This window comes from Sesamum indicum, linkage group LG8, assembly GCF_026168435.1.
Source record: "Sesamum indicum cultivar Baizhima isolate 11 linkage group LG8, ASM2616843v1, whole genome shotgun sequence".
NCBI lineage: Eukaryota > Viridiplantae > Streptophyta > Magnoliopsida > Lamiales > Pedaliaceae > Sesamum > Sesamum indicum.
In genome coordinates, this window is record NC_142664.1 from 29,825,294 (window position 1) to 29,845,306 (window position 20,013).

At 36.2% G+C, this 20,013-nt stretch overlaps 5 protein-coding genes across 6 annotated transcripts; 3 read left to right on the plus strand and 2 right to left on the minus strand.

The window, feature by feature from the left end:
* Positions 1-350: 350 nt before the first annotated feature.
* On the minus strand, positions 351-5,822 carry FUC95A (1,2-alpha-L-fucosidase). Of its 2 annotated transcripts, none has more exons than XM_011089895.3 (10): positions 5,199-5,822; positions 4,574-4,719; positions 3,405-4,312; positions 3,157-3,289; positions 2,546-2,704; positions 1,849-2,073; positions 1,661-1,762; positions 1,399-1,534; positions 1,027-1,222; positions 351-779 (listed from the first exon to the last, which is right to left on the minus strand). In XM_011089895.3, the coding sequence occupies exons 1-10, from the start codon at positions 5,464-5,466 to the stop codon at positions 473-475; spliced, it is 2,580 nt and encodes an 859-aa protein (XP_011088197.1). In that variant the 5' UTR covers positions 5,467-5,822; the 3' UTR covers positions 351-472. The 2 variants fall into 2 exon arrangements, with proteins under 2 accessions (XP_011088197.1, XP_011088198.2); XM_011089896.3 differs by having other exon boundaries at positions 4,574-4,750; positions 5,199-5,329.
* A 2,036-nt stretch (positions 5,823-7,858) lies between these two features.
* LOC105169880 (uncharacterized) lies at positions 7,859-9,788 on the minus strand. Its single transcript, XM_011090434.3, has one exon. It carries the CDS (start codon positions 9,566-9,568, stop codon positions 7,970-7,972), a length of 1,599 nt encoding a protein of 532 aa, XP_011088736.1. The 5' UTR covers positions 9,569-9,788; the 3' UTR covers positions 7,859-7,969.
* Positions 9,789-10,732: 944 nt separating this feature from the next.
* LOC105169498 (complex 1 protein, LYR family protein) lies at positions 10,733-11,513 on the plus strand. Its single transcript, XM_011089897.3, has 2 exons — positions 10,733-11,120; positions 11,213-11,513. Exons 1-2 carry the CDS (start codon positions 10,911-10,913, stop codon positions 11,264-11,266), a joined length of 264 nt encoding a protein of 87 aa, XP_011088199.1. The 5' UTR covers positions 10,733-10,910; the 3' UTR covers positions 11,267-11,513.
* Positions 11,514-11,627: 114 nt separating this feature from the next.
* LOC105169881 (uncharacterized) lies at positions 11,628-12,633 on the plus strand. Its single transcript, XM_011090435.3, has one exon. The coding sequence runs from the start codon at positions 11,873-11,875 to the stop codon at positions 12,554-12,556; it is 684 nt and encodes a 227-aa protein (XP_011088737.2). The 5' UTR covers positions 11,628-11,872; the 3' UTR covers positions 12,557-12,633.
* Positions 12,634-14,641: 2,008 nt separating this feature from the next.
* LOC105169882 (uncharacterized) lies at positions 14,642-15,611 on the plus strand. Its single transcript, XM_011090436.3, has one exon. It carries the CDS (start codon positions 14,702-14,704, stop codon positions 15,449-15,451), a length of 750 nt encoding a protein of 249 aa, XP_011088738.1. The 5' UTR covers positions 14,642-14,701; the 3' UTR covers positions 15,452-15,611.
* Positions 15,612-20,013: the final 4,402 nt, after the last annotated feature.

Here is a 20,013-nt window from a genome sequence, read left to right on the forward strand (position 1 = left end):
TGAAATAATGATTTCAGTAATCCATATTTCCAATTTTAAAATTTGTCAAACTGTCACAGACACAGTTAGTAGTACATATTCAGAATGTAATACTTGTGAACACCATTTCAGAGTTTTGATGATAGGAGTAATATGCAGTTGGTTGTTAAAAACTTTTAAGAATATACCTATTTTAAAATTATAAAATTAATTTCAAGCCGAAAGCTATCGTTATTAGTCGGATAGTACAAAATTGTGTTAAGACGACCATCAATATAAAGTGTCTGTAAACGTCATGAGTCCTACTGTTCAAATTTTTATAAATTTCCTTCTTTTGGATTTAAAATATAATAACAACAACAACAACAGACTTTAAAAATAAGGTTGCTACAATAATATTTCTTTGAATCAAAATGATGAATATAAGTCCTTAGTCTTTGTAATAAGATCCATTTGATCATATTTTCTCAGCCAAAAAGGGAAAAAATGGCCATCACTGAAGTGCATCTGTTTTGATGCATTTCAACTCTTTGTTGAAAGTGTAGACTATGTCTGATAAAATATTTGTTGTAGCAGTAGTTCCTCTGTAATGTAACCTCTTCACAGTATTTCTATCATTGGACCAAAGCCCAACTTCTACAAGATCTCCTTCCCTCCAGCAAACGCTGACCGTCACACCACCCCGCGCTTTAAGACCCTTAGCACAACCGTTCGGCCATTTATCACGAGGAAGAGCTGGAAGCAGGTATAAGTCCTTTACTGTGCTCTGAACTAGCATTTCTGCTACTGCTGTGGAAAATCTGCCATCATAAACCAAAACAAAAAAACATCAGCATGTAAATTGCTTTGTTATTCAGGAAACTTTGGATTTGCTTCAGCAATATGACATTCTGTTAGGAAGACATGCATCGAAAATACGAAGAAAAATCAAACAGAGGGCATAAAGATTCTTCTCGCCTAAGTTCTCTTAATTGGATTCAACCCATCAACTTCTTCTACTAGATGCCTACATATTTAGATTGACATCACACAGATTGTTTTTCTTACCCAAAATTGGCGTCGATCTGGAAAGGTGGATGTGCAGTAAAGAGATTGGCATATAGCCCTCCTTCAAAATCACTTTCATGGTCGGGATCCACTAGATCGAATAGATGCTTTACCATCCGATATGCATTCTCGCTGTTATGAAGGCGTGCCCACAAAGCAGCTTTCCATGTTGTTGACCATCCTGGACCCTCTTCTCCTGCTCCAAGGAAATGAAACACGCAATAGATGTTAGAGTTTAACCAAGGATGACATAATCGAAGTTGATTGTAGTAAAGAGCTTCCGGTGGAGAAACATCTACTTAAATTAGATATAGTATCAGAAATTTCCCATGATCATCGAAGCTATGTTCTCTAGACTCATTGAACACTAACCTCGTTTGTTTAAGGTGATCTCTGCTGCTTTACATAAATCAGGAGTGGTTTCAAGATTAATGGTGCGACCAGGGAACAGGCCAAATAGATGTGATAGATGTCGGTGGTGCACCTCTGGATCCTCAAATTCCTGTGCCTGCCATGATGACAGACGACAGAGAAAATTGAACATCTCATTCATTGGTTAAATAGGTGGCATATTATGCTAACTTCTCAAGGTATCCTCCTTTAATGAAGAATTGATATGGAAGCGCCCACTTACCCATTCCATGATTGACCCATCTCTTGCAATTCTGGTTGGAGCAAGACGTGGTTGAGCTTTAAGAACTCTTACGATAAGATCATCATTACTTTTACCCAGCTCCTATTTTCAGTTGTGAACTCAATTAGCACATAATAACATAAAGCCAATATTGTAGAGTAATAGATGATTAGGGGTGAGAGATTTACCTCAGCAGCAGAAACAATTGCAGAGAAAACTTCATGAATAATTTGCATGTCCATGGTTGATGAGTAGCTAACACTAGCGGGCTTACCATCGTGAGCAGTAAACATGTGTTCTGGGGAGGTAGATGGATTAGTTTCAAGAATTCCTTGGGGGCCTTCAATCAGCCAGTCAAGTAGAAATGCAGCACAACCTTCCAGCAAGGGATACGCTTTGTTTCTTAGGAACTCCTATAAGCATGAAAACACCAATTAGTCAAGTCTATGGTTTTATCATGTGGCAACATCCTGGAGTATCATATTGTATAACGAGTTCATTTACTTTTTTGGTAAGTTCACATATTCAGAGAAAGTTTCAGTTGTTGTCTTATACAGCAGAAGTTGATTCTCTACTTAATCCAATTCTCGTTCAAGGAATTAAAGCATTCAATCAAGTGTAGAACATGAAAAGTTAGGTGGGGTTAGATTATTTTCAATTTTTTGCCTCTTAGAATTCTGATAGATGGGAGTTTCTAAGCTCCTTTCTGAAAATTCTGATAGATTATGTTCGTATAGCGAGAGTATCTAATACAAATCATCCAGAAAGAAGAGTATGACATAAGAGCGACCCAACTCCAAAAGCTGCAAGCATATGAAAAGTGCAAACTGAGGGTCATAAATCATCAAATTCAAGGAGAATAACGACATTCAGAAAGATTCTTACTTTGTCCATTGTATAAGTATAATGCTCCCATAAATGTGTACAAAGCCACGCTCCACCCATCTGCCACAAAGCCCACACAGCTTGACCACGATCTGGAGATGTTTTTGCCCATATATCAGATACCTGATGCGCAACCCAACCATTTGCTCCATAGTTCACCTGTAACATTCTGTAACTAAATGCATGAAGGTTGTACACGAAAACATGCTTTGTTGTGCTAAGAAAATAATACCAAGAACAAAATAAGTTTCTATTTGCGCCCTTTTAAATTAACCAGCAAAAGGATCCAGAGAAAAAAAAAACATTGCTCTCATTTGATAACCATCAGAAAATACTATATTGAGAGAGGAGAGAGACAAAGAGAGAAAGGGAGATTGATTCTATATTTTCCATCCCTGATTACCAATCAACATCAAGTCTATATTGCATCAGTTGAATTTATGCTCTGCTGTGCTGGAATACTTTAAACACCTACGGACAGTTTAGTTAGTTTAGCTATTAGTATCTCATTCACTGCTATTGTGTATGGTGCTCCTGTTCACAGAAATCTATACATCAATGGATAAAACTTAAGAAGAACAAGCGGACCAGAGCATGAAGGAGGTCTTCACCTTCGCAGTTTTATTTCCATTTCTGGACAGAGACGAGATATAGTCAAATAAAGGCTCTTGGCACTCTTTTAGATTACAAGAGAGAGAAGGCCAGTAGTTCATTTGGAGATTGATATTCAGGTGAGGAGCACCACTGGGGAGAAACAGAAAAACAGAACATCAGAATTATAGTAGCCCAAAAATCTTTACAGAGGTACTTGAGAAAATGGACAAGAGTATGAAAATAAGTTTGGAAAACTTGTACATACTCCCATGCTGGCTCAATATCCTTGTTCCAGATTCCTTGCAGGTTTGAGGGCTGAGATCCAGGACGTGAACAAGCAATTAACAAGTATCGACCATACTGGAAAAGAAGCTCAACCGTAGAGGGATCTTCATAAGTTTTGAAAGACTTGACCCTCTGAGCAGTTGTAATCAGCTCATCCTTGTCTTCTTTCACATTTATGCTGTTTCCCACAGCACTCTTGGGGCTATTAGAAAGCTGCAGTGAGACACGATGAAAAAGTGCTTGATAGTCATCAACATGGCGTGCATAAAGATCAGAATATGAATATCGTTTTGCAGAATCCATTGTACTTAAAGATTCCGACCTAGGATCCTTTTTTGAATCCACAGGCTTGGTAAATGGCCCATCAAATGATGATGATGCTGTAAGACGGATAACAGCCCAGTTGCCACCCTCCACCCGCAGCTTTCTACCATTCACAACTTGCAACTCACCTGCATCATCACTAATCTGCAGATCCAGAACTGCTGAATATTGAATTCCTTTAGGATTGGGATTTTTAATGGACTTCTGGGGGCTGCTTCCTTTAGGATTACCATTTCCATAGACTTTTGGTGCAATTCTTCTGCCTGGACAACTTCCATCTAAAATGATTTGGTTTTTGTTATTTACATATGAATGATGATGCAATTTGCTGTCCATTGATACCACAAAATTTAGACATGAGGGCTTGTTTCCAGAAATCTTTATCACAACTACTTCATCTGGATTCGAGGTAAAATATTCCCTTGTATATTCAACTTCATTGGCAGAATACTGCACTTGTACGGTTGCTGTGTCTAAATCCAGTACTCTCTGATAAGTTTCTTCATCGTATGCAGCATGAGTATCACTAAACTCTATTTTTATGTCTCCCAAGAGCTGGTAAACCTGGATTTAATCCAAATAGTATGAAAAGAAAATTCAATAATCAGAAGCACTGGTCAAAAAAATTTCCCATTTAACCCACAACGTATTTTAAGACAAAATTGCTCCTGTTTCATCCCTGGCTCATTCAAGATGAAATGGTTGACGAAGCAATTGAATAACAAGCTTAAAACCTCTGATTATATCAGGTATAGAAAGCAAATGGCACAAATACGAAATACCAAAAATGACGGAGTAAATATTGGAAGTAAAGAAGCAGCATACATCAGATGGATTTCCTGATAAATTGACTGCGGCTGTGGTGGCGTCTGCATATTGCCCATCGTCGACAAGTTTTCTGACTTTAGACAGGGTGTTTGGAGCATCAGGGTCTGTATAATCACCAGGAGTCCCCGTCCAAAGTGTGTCCTCTGCGTCAAGAGAAAAGGAGAATCCCCAATCCTACATGTCATACTTCCTTTAAAGAAATACCATCTTTCTTCTACTTCCATTTCCACAATGAATTTTGCAGCCAAGATGATTTTAAGATAGCAGACTAACCATTGGTGCGTTATGCTATCTAAAAGTGCAAGAAGTACAAAATCTTGATATATATATTCTCTACTTGGGACACAGCAACAATGATCCACTCATTAATAATGTAAGTCTAAATGCAATTATTAAACATTAAATAACTGCTACCCTTCCGATAAAATATCATTTCTTTTCTCTTAAATCACACTCATCTCCAAGTAAAGGCAAGAAACCGCACATAGCTAAAAGTTCTGCATTCAAGCCATCATTCTTCAATACTTAACTCTCAAGAAACAAACACCAATCCATCCCTACATTTTCACTTAGACAATCAAAACAACAATAACTTAAAAATTCAATAGCAAGCAAAATATACCGTTGAGATTAATAGTCTCGTTGGCAACACCGCCCCAAACCATAGCACCAAGGCGTCCATTCCCAATGGGTAGAGCATCAGTCCAGTGCTTAGCAGGCCCATTATTGAACCTGACCTCAAGACTCCTCGTACTATCCATATTTTTCTCCAAACTCGAACTCCACACATCCTTATCTTTCACAGCGACCCCAAGAACATGTCCAAAGAAGAATCTTGAGTCGACAAAAACCAAAAGAAGCACAAAAAAGAAAAACCCTTTTGGTATCATGATTAAACTATCACTTTAAAATGTGAAAAAGATGAGCTCTTGAATTTGGATGTGCAATCTTTTCTGACACTTTCCGGTCTGTATTTATAGTTGCGGCAAAAAAAATTTACAAAATAATATGACTGCGGGAGGGCAGAGTGGTATCCCCGTGAGCAAATGGGGCGGTTGGTGAAATGGGACATGAAGAGATGACAACCATTGCCTTGAATGCACCCGGCGTGTACTGGCATGAGATGGGCCCGCCGTTTCTGGCTTTACCTATTCTGGGCATTCTCTTTTTCCGCTAAGGCATGTGCAGTAGGCGAAGCTTTTATGGACGCGCCATGCCTTGTCTCTGCTGATTTTCCCATAGGACTAAGGTTTCTTTATTTTTTGATGAATAGGACTAAGGTTTCTTTGATGACATGAAACAAATATCTTTCTTTCCGAATTTTTGCATGAGCCCATATTAAGTTTTTTTTATTTTGAGATACAAAACTCTCTTCATCCACAATAAAAATATCCGATGCTGACAGATAAACACATTGGGCTCTTCAATCTTTTGTGCATAGAATAATTTTTTAGGATTAATTATACTTTCCTCAAGAGATAATAAATGAAAAAAGTACTTTAAATAGCATATTTTTTAAAAATAAATGCAATATTAATATATACCTCACTCCATATGCAGAATTTTAAAAAAATATCAAAATATAACTAGTTTTCTCATTAATTAACTGCTACTTTTTGTCCAATAATTATAATTTAAAAATAATATTTTATTTCGATCTTATATATATACTATATTTATCTCCTTGCTATTACTTAAAAAATATTGAATGAAGCGTAAGTAAAAATGTGTCTGTAGTATTTTTACAGGGAATTTAAGTGTAATTAACTCTAAATTGTAACGGTAACTCGTATGGAATTAAATTTACTATCGGCTTAGGTTATTATAAAATTCACAAGTATTTAGTTTCCCTTTAATTTAATTAATATAATTTAGACGTAATGTTATTAAGTTGAAAGTTTTGAAATATTAAAAAGTAATTCAACAATTTAACTTGATAGAGAACATTCCTTCCGGATGCAAGGACAAGTTTGGACTTGTTAACATATGTGTTTGGGAAAAATTTACAGCACACGACAATTGATACTGAGGAAAAAGAAAGCGGTAATTATTTCTTGTCATGTCATTAATGTTTGTGCGGTTTGCAGCTGTGTTTGATCGAACATCTGTTCGCTTATCAGAGCCAACGGCATAATGTAGCATGTGGGCGGTCTACGCCTCAATCAAACAAGTCTCATTGAATATCTTATCCAAACCATTGGAATTGGTGGTCCTCCAAAATTTTAATATTAAATCAAATTAATTATGTTATGTTTGTATTAGTTATGACATTGATTTTATACGATCCATGACAAATTTATGTAAGAAATTTCTATGAGATGAACAACTACATTTTATCTTCAAATTATCATAATTTATTTCAATATATTGAACAATATTTCTATTCAATAAATATATCAATATAACTAACAAAAATAAATAAATTACAAACAATCGTTTGAAATCTGAACTAGTAAACTAAGATATTGTTAATTTCTCTTTAAAAAAAAAAATGCATGCTGGATTTGATGGAGAAATCGTAACAACATCCTAACGCGTTTTCTAATTAATTGCTATATCGTTCTATCTGACTTCAACTACTGAAGAGTGAAGACAAACCAAAAAAAAACGAAACCTCCAAAAAAAACGAAACCTTAATAAATGAATATATTTCTATACTTATTACCCTGTCTAGGTTCTTTAAGAAACGCAATTCATAATGTACTACCCATCATTAAAAATAAAAATAAATAAATAAATAAAATGTACTACCCATCATTGTCTGTCCCGTTACATAAAGAAATTGGACCTTTTATCTTTCTCCACAACCAGCTCATGAATACTTAGAAGATGTAATGGGTTGCATAAAATTTGCATCTGCTTTTATACATATATTAAGTTTGTGGGTTGCAATTAAAATTTTAATTCAAATGGAATTTTATTGGATTTGAATTAATTATATGATAAATGCGATATACTTATTGTGTGATTAATTTATAATTAAAAAAATATCAATAATATAATAAATATATTAATTTATTTTATAATAAATTTAATTCGATTGAATATAATCTTTTAAGAGACCGGTGGCAGTCATGATGCCACGTAGTAGAACAACCCAACTCATCGTATGCCATTGATTGTTATGAGACAAAAACCATTTCTAAGAGCCCATAACCTGAGACCGCCCATGACAACAAAGATAATTTGGGCCCAAAATGACTTCTCACTACAAGTTACATATAATGTGTGTGTATATATATACCAACAAATAGAGACCACTGAGTTTGCAAGGTGCTAATATATAGAATAGCCTCAAAACTCATGAAAAGGAACTATACAATGCATTTGGCCAAATAGTCTTACATCATATGCTGTATTTATTGTTTGCAATAAAAGATGTGAAGTGTATTTCTAAGTTTTAGTAGGTATCAAGGGTACATCAACTTCGTCGCACCATGCAATACACCTTGTCTCACAATATGAACTCGTGAAATCATTAGGCCAATAGCTTAACCAAACTTCCCCTCCTATCCTCCACTTCAACACACTCCCTTCCATCTCTTTGTTCAACCTCCAACCCACACCTCCACCGTACTCCTCCCCCGCCATAATCAAGCCCCCGGATTTTGTAAATGGCCGGGCGCCGCCACTGTACCGGCTTCTAAAATTGATACCCATTTGTCCCCTACCAATTGGAGGCTTCCACGTGGAGATCTCCACTCCGCTGGTGTTATCACACAATATTGCATCAAATATTGCGGCATTTCCCTCCACATCTTGGTCCCATCTCCAGTTCTTGATTTTTGTCCTGGTTGCCATCCTGGCCGTTGCTTTCACCATAGGGACCTTCAATTTTCCAGAACTGCCCTTCAAGGTTTTCTGCATCTCCATCTCCCTCTCCATGTTGTCCGTGGACCGCCCCAGGCTCAGCCCGCCCACGTAGCTCGCCCCAACTTCTGGCCCCACCCAAACCCGAATTCTTGATGGGAAGTGCTTCTCCTCCAAGAAGTTCTCATCCGAATTCTTGTTGAACCCTAACTTTACAACATGAATCCTAAGATTGTCCACACGTGCATTTACTTGGATAAAATTATCGTAGAATCCAACTGTATATTCCAATTGAATTACAGCCTCAAGTTGCTGGTGGGCTAAGGCGTATTTCAGCAGTGAGTCTTTAGCATCAATCACAGCAGGGAACTGACTTCTCGGGCCAGACGACTGCATGCACTGCATGGATTTCACTGGAGCGTAACCCTTCAAAACCCATAACCCGTGAGATTCCATGGCGTAAGAAAATCCAAGATTCTTGGTGGGTGATGGTGTCAAAGATTGCAATCCCACTTCAACATCTCTTAAAATCAACCATTTTGCTAACATGTACCCGAAGGTGCGCACGAAACAGAGTTCCACGTCAGTCCCAACGGCGACGAAGAAATTTCTGAGTACCGGCGCGTCCTTACACGAGAAGGTATCAAGGTTGGGAGCAAGCAAGGAATGGAAATAGAAGGAACCAACTTCCGACGGCGCGTCGCAGACACAAATCCAGAAAAGACGAGTGAGGAAAATGAGGTTGAAGAAGCTAGAGAAAGACTCGGTTGAGTGGGAGTCCAGAATCCACGAAAGCGGCTCCGAATTCAACTTCTGCAGCTGTGACCGAGGACAGGTGCTGTCGTGCGCGTTAGGCGAACGCGACACGATTTCTTGAAGGAGTTGAAGAACGAGAGGCAAGAAGGGCTTGTCCGAGGACAAAGGACACGTGTCAGAAGCCCAGATGGCCACGGCCTTCTCCGCATCAGTAGAGCTAAACCCTACAAGCCACACGGAGAAGCTAACAAGAAGTTCCGATTCCAAACCAAGAGTTCGCTCGGCTCTGAGCTGAAGCGATTGAGCCGAGTTATCATTCTTGGTTGCGATAGACTTGGAAGAAGCGAGTTCGAAAGTGAGGCGTGAGTTGAAGCGGTCCCACTCGTCAGAGCCGGGGAGCTCACATATCCAGGACCAGATATCCATGTATAATTATAAACTTTGTTAGTTGAGAAAGAAAAGAAGATATTGAGAGTAGTGTGGGAGAGGAGTGGTGGGGGGTGGGGGAATATATAGAGAGAATGGGTGGCGGAGAGAAGGCCAACAGGTGAGGGCGGGGAGGCAGGTTTTGTCCAGGTGAAGAAGAAGTGAAGTGAAGCGTTTGTGGTGGTTATGGACGAAACTTGGAAGTCTACGTTTTGGATGTATTAAATGCGGAACATGTCTCCATGCACCATTTCCCTTTCTTTCTTTCTTTATATATCATCACCAATTTTCTTTATTATATACACAGCGCTGCCATATATATATACACAAATAAATAAGTTGATTAAAAATTCGAAGTATTTAAAATGAAAGTAATGTTCCAAAATCGAATTAAGTCCAAAAGCAAAAGAGCACAAACTAAAAATATTCTACCGGGACATTACTATATAATGATAATAATAACATGATGTGGTTAAAGACTGAGCAAAGACATAATGTGCTACTTATAATAATATTGGGAGTTTATAATATAATAGAGTGCATATATTTATTGTACGACTTCTATATAAAAATTAATTTTACACCCTTAAAAATAAGAGAATATTACTAATATATACATTCTCTATAGAGCAGTGGTAGTGAACATTAACAGTTGGCAAGCGGCTCATAGGGTTGCACGTTGAGGCAGTGGCGAATGAACAAGTCTCAGACTCAGATGATCACATGTGACTCCTTGTACAGTTGATATCTCAACGCTTCCTTGTGACCCCAAGAGGTGGATACAAGTATGAAATCTAGCATCATTTTGGGGTGAAATTCTGGATTCAATTTTTTATTTTAAATCATATTTATTTGATATATTCATGATATATGTACCAAATTACATTGACAAAAAATCTAATCCATCTAGCGACCTAGTTCTATAGATTAAAATCATTGATTTTTCAATATTTTTAGCTTGTTCAAAATCTTTCAGTTATAAATTTAAAGTCTGGTGACTCGGATCGAACCATTGATGATGCCCCCAAATTAGAAAAGTATGAGGATTCGGTGACGTTTCAAGAAACTACCCATGTTAATAGAGATCCATAAGGAAATATAGGTTATACTACATTAACCGACTTTACTAACTTAATTATGAATAAATGTGAAGTAGTAGTTGTGTGTGGGCTCTAATTTCTGAAATAGTCCGAATAGACCCACTGGCCCATCACAAATGAACATCCCTCCTCCTTTCTTCTTTCTTCCTTCCCACTAACTCGCAACGTAGAGTACTGCTAATTCGTCCCTTGCAAACAAAATTGGCAGACACTGATATTCAGCTGCAAATTTAGTCTGATTAATGGTCTACAGAGAAATGCACAAGGCTCTAAGAGCCTACGGGGAAGTGCTGAGGCTGGTGCGACGACTGCCGCAGGACACGAGGGCTTACTACGCGAAATACGCTCGTGAAAACTTCGTCAACTACAGAGATGTCGACCCCAATGACGCTGCTGCCCTCAACGAACTCCTCAACCGAACTTACACACATTCCCTCTGGGTCCTCAACAAGGTCACCTTCTTAACCATGTAATCGCCGGTTCATTGTATACATATCTCTCTCTCTCCCTCTATCTCATTTTGGGGTGGTGTGTTGATTTGCAGTACTCGCTGGATGAATCTGTTGCTGGTAAGCTGAAGGAGATCTGTACTACTTGATCAGTTCTGCTTCTGCACACAAACTGTTTGCTTTTATTTCCCACTGGGATTTGTTGCTGTTTTGCCTTTCTTTGTTTTGGGCCTGGACTTTCCTTCATATTCCTGTTGGGCTTTTTTCTGAACTTTTAAGTTATGGGGTACCATGTTCGATAATAGCCCATACAACTGAGACTATGTAATTTTTTAACCATCTTTCTTGAATTTCATAAAATGATTACCGGTGAATGAAATTTTGTTCTCCACTCAAGTAGCTGTATAATTGAACTAAGGAGTTCAAGGCAATGATCCTTCCACTCTCAACCAAGTCGCTCTTGTCTCCGGATAAGATTACAAATGAATTAAAGTAACCCATTGTAATTCAATTTCCCGAATTCAAAGTGGATGTCTCAAATCCATGTCCACAAAGAACTATGGTCATTGCGGTGGCTTACCAAATTCATCTCTAACTCTCATATAATAATCAAGAATACGGAATGAATAGGAGAAATCTACCCCCAATCAATTTCACACACACACGCACTTATATATATATATCCTTTCTCACTTTGCTATAACTCATTTTCTGTATCAATAGAAAATAAGAAGAAGAAAAGAAGGAAAGCAGCCATGAAAACACCCATCTTCATGTTCTTTCTGCTGCAAATCCTAACACATTTTCAGTCCATATCCGCGGTAGAGTACGACGCCGTCAATGCTGCACAAGAAACCGCCGGAGGACATCGTTTCGACGCCGAAATCGGGATTCCCTACACCAAATCAATAATGAAAACAATCAACTATTTCATCTGGGACATACTCCAACAGTACAGCGGATCAAACAGGAAGAACGTACGAGTCGTGAAGCTATTCATCCACCAGTTCGACGGCGCAGAAGGCATAACCTACGGAGAGATGATCAACGTGAGTGCGATATACTTAGCGGGGTACAAAGGGAACCTGAAATGGGAATTCACTTCCTTGCTTCACCACGAGATGACCCACGTCTTCCAGTGGAACGGGGAAGGGCACACGCCGGTAGGCCTGGTGGAGGGAATAGCGGATTACATGATCCTGAAATCGGGTTATTACCCGCCGGGCTTTGCAAAACCCGGACAGGGTGAGAGATGGGATCAGGGATATGATTTCACGGCGAGGTTTCTGGAGTATTGTGATGGGTTGAAATCAGGGTTCGTGGCCGAGTTGAATAAGATGATGAGACATAATTACTCCGAGGATTACTTTGTGGAGTTGACGGGGAAGCCGGTTGGCCAGCTCTGGGCTGATTATAAGGCTATGTATGGAGAGGTATAGGTAGTTTGCCAATTTCGCAGGTTGCCTAACTCAAGTGTGTCCAAAGTGCAACATTTTGTGACTTCATGATTTAAATCAAATTTAATTAATTGAACGTTGCAAAATTCTTAATTTGTGGCTTCGAACATCTATGAACGATAAACCTCTCTTTACGTACCATGGATTTTCCATTAACTTTAAGTATGATATTTCTTTTTTTTTTTTTTCTTTAAGTGACACTATAAAAAAATCGAGTTTTCACTATATTATAAATGACCACGGTTTAACAACCATAATAAATCACTATGTTTAACAATGGCTAAATAAAATGAAAGAAAAAATTTTAATTTTTACCACGTTTAATCAATACTCGCCATGATTTTCAATCGTAACCAAAATGTTTGTCATAGTTTTGGTCATGGCTAATATTTTGATCATACCTGCAGAGACAACAGCTAATGATAGTTGTGAAGCCGTGGTGATGGTACAAAAAATGAAATCAACTAAATTTTATTAATTGGGGTGCAATTCAGCACCATTACAATAAAATTCATTACAAGCTTCTTTTTTTTTTCTCTTCCATCCCTCGTGACGATGAATGGGGTATTTATACTAATATGAAATTATATTAATATGTGAAGTCAACATTTTCTTTCTTTCTTTAACTTCTTTCCTTCTTTAATATTTTTCTTTTTCATTGATTTCTTTTCTTGTTCAACACCTTCATTTTTTGAAATGTCAACCTTTCCCCTTTCATTGATTTCTTTCCCTCTATAGCATATTCCTTTATTGAAATGTTATTCTTTTTGTTTTTCATTTATTTCTTTCCTTCTTCAACCCCTTCCTTTTTTGAAATTCAACCTTTCCTTTTTTTAGTTTGATTTTTTCTTCCATAATGTGATTAACTTGTATTTCTCATGATTTTTTTTTTTTGGTTATAGTAATTAATCGTGGCAAAAAATTATATTTTTTCTAATGTAAAAATTATTATATTTCACTATGCCATATATATATTTCAAATTTATCGATGCTAATTAATTAAATATATCAATGACTCATTAGAAAAACTATTGTAATATTAATAAATTAATACCCAGATTTGTCAAATTTGAACTCATGATTTTCTAATCGTGAAGTCTCAATATCATGAATATACTATCTTAATTATTAGAAGTATGATATTAACGCCACACGATTTTGAACTTAAATAATTATAAAAAATTCCTTTATTCGCAAATGGCGCAAATCTATATCTGAACATATATATATATATATATATAGTATATAATAAAAAGATCCAATATTAATAAGTTCGTACAAAATTAACTTAATTAGGTTTTTCCTTAAACACAAACTGCAAATCCAACACCAATAATATCTTAGTTTAGTGTTTAAAGTTAAAGATCCTCTCATAAAATTTTTGAATTCATTAGGTTTAAATCTCATTGAATATGTGATATTTGTCTCACTGTATATTAATATTCCTGAAAAAAAACAAAAACTATGAAAATCCAACAGTCATAATGCAAGTTATTATAAATCCATAGATGTTAATAGCATTTATTTTCTTTATCACGGTACACGTCAAACAAAACATGAATTCAATATCTATATAAATGTTGGATGTGGTCGAGGTTTTTATTAAGGGATAAAATTGAGAATTTTACATACAGCACAAATACACTCTAGGTGAAATGCGATTTTCGAAAGAGGTCCTTTTACAAGAAAAAAGTCATAATCAATGAATAATGATTCCCCTTAAAAAATAATATTTAGTGTTGGAGAGTTGTATGGTGTGGTGGGTTGTATTTATTTAATATGTGTTTCATATATGTTAAATCACTTTTTTACCTTTGGAGGTTAATATTTTTTACCAATATACATAAATGTTGTTAGTATTGGAGTAATTCCCTCTTACTTCAAAGTTTTGCATTATGGTATAGACCACCTCAATGTTTGCGTATAAACAGATTCTTTCATTTCCATAATTCCTTAATGCATTTAATCTGGTGAGATTTGAGAAAAGATCCGAATATATATAATTCAAACCCTATAAATAACAGAAAAACACATCTCAAAACTCCATCAATTCCAACATTAGAAACAAAACCACTCTTGACAACCTTGTTTCAGACCTAAATTTTCAAGCCAAGAATTCACACAACCATGTCAAAGAACCTTCACATTTTCCTCACATATGCACTCCTCCTCTCATCATCACTACTACAAGGGATTGTTGCAGTTCAATATACAGTCACCAACACAGCCTCCAACACTCCCGGCGGCATGCGTTTCGACACCGAAATCGGTGTCCCCTTCACTCTCCAGACAATGGGAACCATAAACAATTTCATATGGAAACTATTCCAACAACCTTCCGATTCACAAAGAAAAAACGTCCCCATTTTAAACGTATACATCTCCGATTTCAATGACGCTTTCGGCTACACAAACGGCGACAACATCAACATCAGCGCCATAGGCCTGGCGAGCTTCCCCCCTGGCCGGGCTAAATTCGAGTTCACTTCCTTAATGTACCATGAAATGACTCATATTTTCCAGTGGTCGGGCAAGGGGACGGCGCCCGGAGGCCTAACGGAGGGGATTGCCGACTATGTTATGATCAAGTCGACTTACTATGATCCTGAGGGTTATACTAAGCCAGGCGAAGGTGGGAGGTGGGACGAGGGGTACGGCGTGACGGCCCGGTTTTTGGAGTATTGTGATAGTTTGAGAAGTGGTTTTACTCCGGAGTTGAATAACAAGATGAGGGAAGTGTATAAAGATGAGTATTTTCAGGAGTTGTTGGGGAAACCTTTGCCTCAAGTGTGGAGTGAGTATAAGGCAAAGTACGGGAATATTCCGGCTGGCAGCGCCGGCGCAGGTGGTGTGTTATTTGATCATTTGAAGTATTGAAATCTTGTTGAGTCCATAGTAGTACTAGATTAATTAGCTAGCTAACAATTATATAGGAAAAAATTCAAAGACCCCTGTAATAATAGAAATGTTTAAAAACTCCCCTATGAAAATTAAAGTATCAAATACCCTCCCCATGATATAAAATAAAGTTAAAAAAATTTCCTCCGTACAAAAATTGGGCTACACGCGCTTTGACTGCGATTTTCTTATAAAAGTATCTTTTTTTTACATTTTTGCCCTTCTCTCACATTTAATGTATAATATTATATATGAATTTAATAATTAAATATTATTTTATATAATTTAATTAAAATATTATATATTTCTATTAATAATAAAATATTCTTTTATATAATAATTACTTAATTATTTATATAATAAAATATTATTTTAATTAAATTAAAATTAATTTTATATATAATTTAAAAAAAAACAGCCGCGGCGGTGTCGACGACGACGCCGCTGCTAAAGAGGAAGGTCAGCGCCCTCCTCACCCTGAGCGACGCCGATTGTCCAAATCTGAGCGGCCGACATCGCCTAAATGGGCGGCAGGGGGAGGGAAGGGGAGGAGGGAGGTGTGCCGGGAGGAAAGGGGAGGGGGGAGGGGTGCAAAAGGATCCTGAGTGTATAATTGGAGTCAATTGAATTTATTTTGAACTAAATTTTCGAATCCACACAATTAAGAAGGATAATTTAGAATCTTATAATTAATTAAATTCATCCCACACGAAACCAAATTATAAGGTCAAGTACCACCTCTGATCCTTTTGCACCCATGTCTTCTTTATGTCATTTATTGCAATATTACGCACACACGATACAGGAACTTTAATATTTAAGTTATTTTTAATACAAATCATTCACAATCTTTTTCCTATTTGACTGTCCGAAATCTTTTGACCGTAACCATCAGCGTGGTGGAGGTGAAAAGCAGTGAAACCAAAATTCCAACATTATATTATACGCAACATATATGTTTACCTCTTAAATATAACCTGAACGGCCAAAGCATGTACACACAATGTTGCAAGAAAGTTATATAGTCTTACGCACAAACTCTTAAGTGGACAAAAGAAACTTAAACTGTCCAACATCATGGGGAGAAGAAATGCCTCTATCTTTACCTCTCTTCTCGTAATTCCCTCCTCTCTACTACAAGGCATTCTTGCAGTCAAATAATGGTCACCAACAACGCTCGCAACCACCCCCGCGGCCTCCAGTTCGACAGGGAAATTGGGATCCCTTACACCTTGCAAACAATGTCAACTACAACCAGTTCATATGGAACCTCTTCAAACAACATTCCCACTCCGAACGAAAAAAACATTCCGGTCCTAAACGTGTTCATCTCCAACTTCACGGGGCAGAGGCTTATACAAACGGCGACTTCAACATAAACATCAGCGCTCAAGTCATACAGTCCTACCCGCCAGGCAGGGCCCGATTCTGGTTCACGTCCTTAATGTACCATGAATAGCTCACATATTTCAGTGGTCGGGCAACCAGACCCTCCCCCCCAGGGGCTGACGGAGAGTTCTGCAACCCAACCTCATAGTTTCAAGATCCGACGATTCGACCCCGATTGTGTGACCTGCATCATGTATTCACTCCGATGGCGTTTTGTATCCTCCCGAAACTCCCAGAAAAAGGGATATCTGAAAATGCACAAATTTGAAATACAAGTTGTGATCCATCTCCAAAATCTGGGTCCTAAGCCAAGTACATTTTTTGGATTAAAAATATGTGATTCTGAATTTTATCGAACTAAAAGCGATACATGTCATAGTTGTAGTACCAAAACAGATTCTATCTTTATTTTAAGCGATTACAAAAATATTTTACCATATATATATATGTATGTGTGCGCGCGCGCGCCCAATTGAAAAATATGGAGTATCTTAAAAATATTTTATCAATGACATCAATTCTCAATGATAAAGCTGATGGTTCAGAAGTTTTCATACGATAAAAAGTTCATTTATATGGATATTATATGTTATTTTTATATACGGTAGACTCTATGTTTATTATGTACGTATTTGCTATAATTTTTCACTATACATATTTTTTGCTTTTGTTGATGTATTTAATTTAATTAATTAAAAATTTTAATGTCTTGATATACATATTATGATTAGAGGACGTAATTGATGACTTCTATAAAAATAAAAAAAATAATTCCAAATAAAGCTAAAGAATTGGGATTATAAATTCTCAGTGTACATTGAAAACGATTTAGACAAATACATATAAAAATAGATTTCTTGACGGAGTCATAGGAGCCAATGGATAGTGGATACTTATTTCAGAAAAAATAATGAGTATTGGTCAATTTTCTCTGAAGTTTAATTGTCTTCTTTGACTAATACTTGGTCGATTTTAGTACATATAAGAATTAAGAATTTACATTATTATAATTTATAAGATTAATTTTGTGGAATATCAGAAAATATTTATGAGAAGTGTGCAGAACGATCATGTCCATTGAAAAATATTTAGCATCTTGAAATTAAATAAAGATATACGTAAATTTTAAAATAGAAAGTTTGAAAATCAATTCAATTAAAGAGTACAATTGAGAACAATTTAAAAACAAATTTAAACTAATCCTTTGACACAAAGGGTCTCTTAAATATGAATCAGATTTTCAATTTCAAATTCTCTTACATCTTTTATTTCACTAAATAAATATATATTATGCATATAACTTTTAAAATAAAATAAATAATATAATTTTTATATACAAAAAAAATTGTATGTATTAATTAAAATAAAATAAAATAATAAAATTTAAAATAAAAAATTTAATCCACTTTAAACAGTATCTCTCGGTAGGCAAATTTGTGGACCTATTGAAAAAGATTGTATATAATTTTCCAGCCGGCCTAGAGTCAAGCGGTATCTTGGGTCAACGTATTTTAAAGTCTATACCATAGAAATAAAATTAGTCCTGCTACGACGTCGTTGTCAAAAATATCACTAGTAATAATAATAATTTGTCTTGCTACTAGAACTATGCACAAGGGCAACCACATACATATAAATGGCATATAAATATAAAGAATTCGCAAATTAACACTTCTAATAAAATAAATATAATGTGTATGATCCAAAAAAATTCAACCCAAGGAAAAAAAATATTTTCAACAGTCTAATAAATTCATTGCATTATAAGGAGAAATAAAAGTTCAAGTTCTCCCCCATTAGACACACAACCTGTACGAGGAGAAGAGCCCAAGCTACTCAAGAATCTGGCCCAATGATGATGATTAGATTGAGGCCGCACCCAGTCTTCCACACATGGCGTCCACCTAAATTACCACACATGACATTTGGCCAACATGAAAGACACATTTCAAGGGAAGTCCCTTTACAGCCCTAAACTCCTGGAGCAAAAAGACTTTTTGTTGACAAGGAGCCCTCAACAACAAATAATCCGCCTCAACTCGAAAATATACTTCCCAACTAGATTAGTTAAAAATAAGATCAGATTATAACTTATCTTAACAACTCATATCCACTCATCTCGAGATTAAAGAAAACGTGCAGAGTCCTGCCGAAGGGGAACACCCCTATAAATACAGGTTTGATCCCAAACGAGAGACACCTTCTAGACGCTAGAATATTGTTGTCACACTCTTCCCTGCACCCTGATTACACTCTTAGCATTATTTCTCTCACGCAACTGATCACTATACCACGATTTCTAATTATGATTTATTTCTTATAATTATTTTCTCGTAAATTCGATACTAACTTGAGTATCGGCGTACTAACGTGTTATTTTGTAGGTTTTTTTTTCTCAAGTTCTTTTATCTCTGCCCAACCTCAAAACGAAGGTCCAAACTTGTTGGATCCCTGCTATTTCAGCACGTATCAAAATCAATAAGTAACAATATCGAAAGTATTTTTTAAAAAAATTAATTCTAACTATACTTTTTAGAATAACAAAAAAGAATACTCAAAATTAACTTTAATCTTATTTGAACTTGGAATAATTTAAATTGGAGGGAACTGCAAAATTTTAAGACAAAATTGCGTGACTATTTAACGTTTTTAGGTTGGTTATGAGGACTACGTCGTATTTTTTCGTCAATTCTTTTGGCTTCTAGAAGTCATTTATGTGTCTCTTTAATAATCAATGCCGTCTGTAGTCGCACCTACATTTTCCTTTTTGTCTGCAAAATTCAAAAGGTTAAGAAAGCGTGTATCAGAAGAGCAACTGAAAAACAGCACACATTTAGTAGAACAAGAAAATCGTTTTCATGTAGCTCTAATTCCTTTTAAATTTTTAAAATCGCTAATTTGGATTTGGATTGAGTAGTAGTTGAATGAAAACTACAAATAATTCCTTGTTTCAGTAGTGAGGTTGTGGTCTCACGATTAAGAGGTTGTGAGGTCTGCTTTTAATAATAATACGTTGTTTCTTTGTTTACTTTGAATTTGTTATTCAATCTATTTTTAATAGTAGTATGTTGATTTTTTTTTTATTTTGAATTTGTTGGTTTATTTATAAATATTGATGTATTGCTTATCGAATGTGGTCACAATAGTATGTT

Coding starts and splice junctions, on each gene's coding strand:
- FUC95A (XM_011089895.3), bottom strand. CDS start 5,466: ATGATACCAAAAGGGTTTTTCTTTTTTGTGCTTCTTTTGGTTTTTGTC. Junction 4,313..4,573: donor TATCAGGAAATCCATCTGAT/GTATGCTGCTTC, acceptor GATTAAATCCAG/GTTTACCAGCTCTTGGGAGA. Junction 1,535..1,660: donor ATGGGTCAATCATGGAATGG/GTAAGTGGGCGC, acceptor TCATCATGGCAG/GCACAGGAATTTGAGGATCC.
- LOC105169880 (XM_011090434.3), bottom strand. CDS start 9,568: ATGGATATCTGGTCCTGGATATGTGAGCTCCCCGGCTCTGACGAGTGG.
- LOC105169498 (XM_011089897.3), top strand. CDS start 10,911: ATGGTCTACAGAGAAATGCACAAGGCTCTAAGAGCCTACGGGGAAGTG. Junction 11,121..11,212: donor CCCTCTGGGTCCTCAACAAG/GTCACCTTCTTA, acceptor GTTGATTTGCAG/TACTCGCTGGATGAATCTGT.
- LOC105169881 (XM_011090435.3), top strand. CDS start 11,873: ATGAAAACACCCATCTTCATGTTCTTTCTGCTGCAAATCCTAACACAT.
- LOC105169882 (XM_011090436.3), top strand. CDS start 14,702: ATGTCAAAGAACCTTCACATTTTCCTCACATATGCACTCCTCCTCTCA.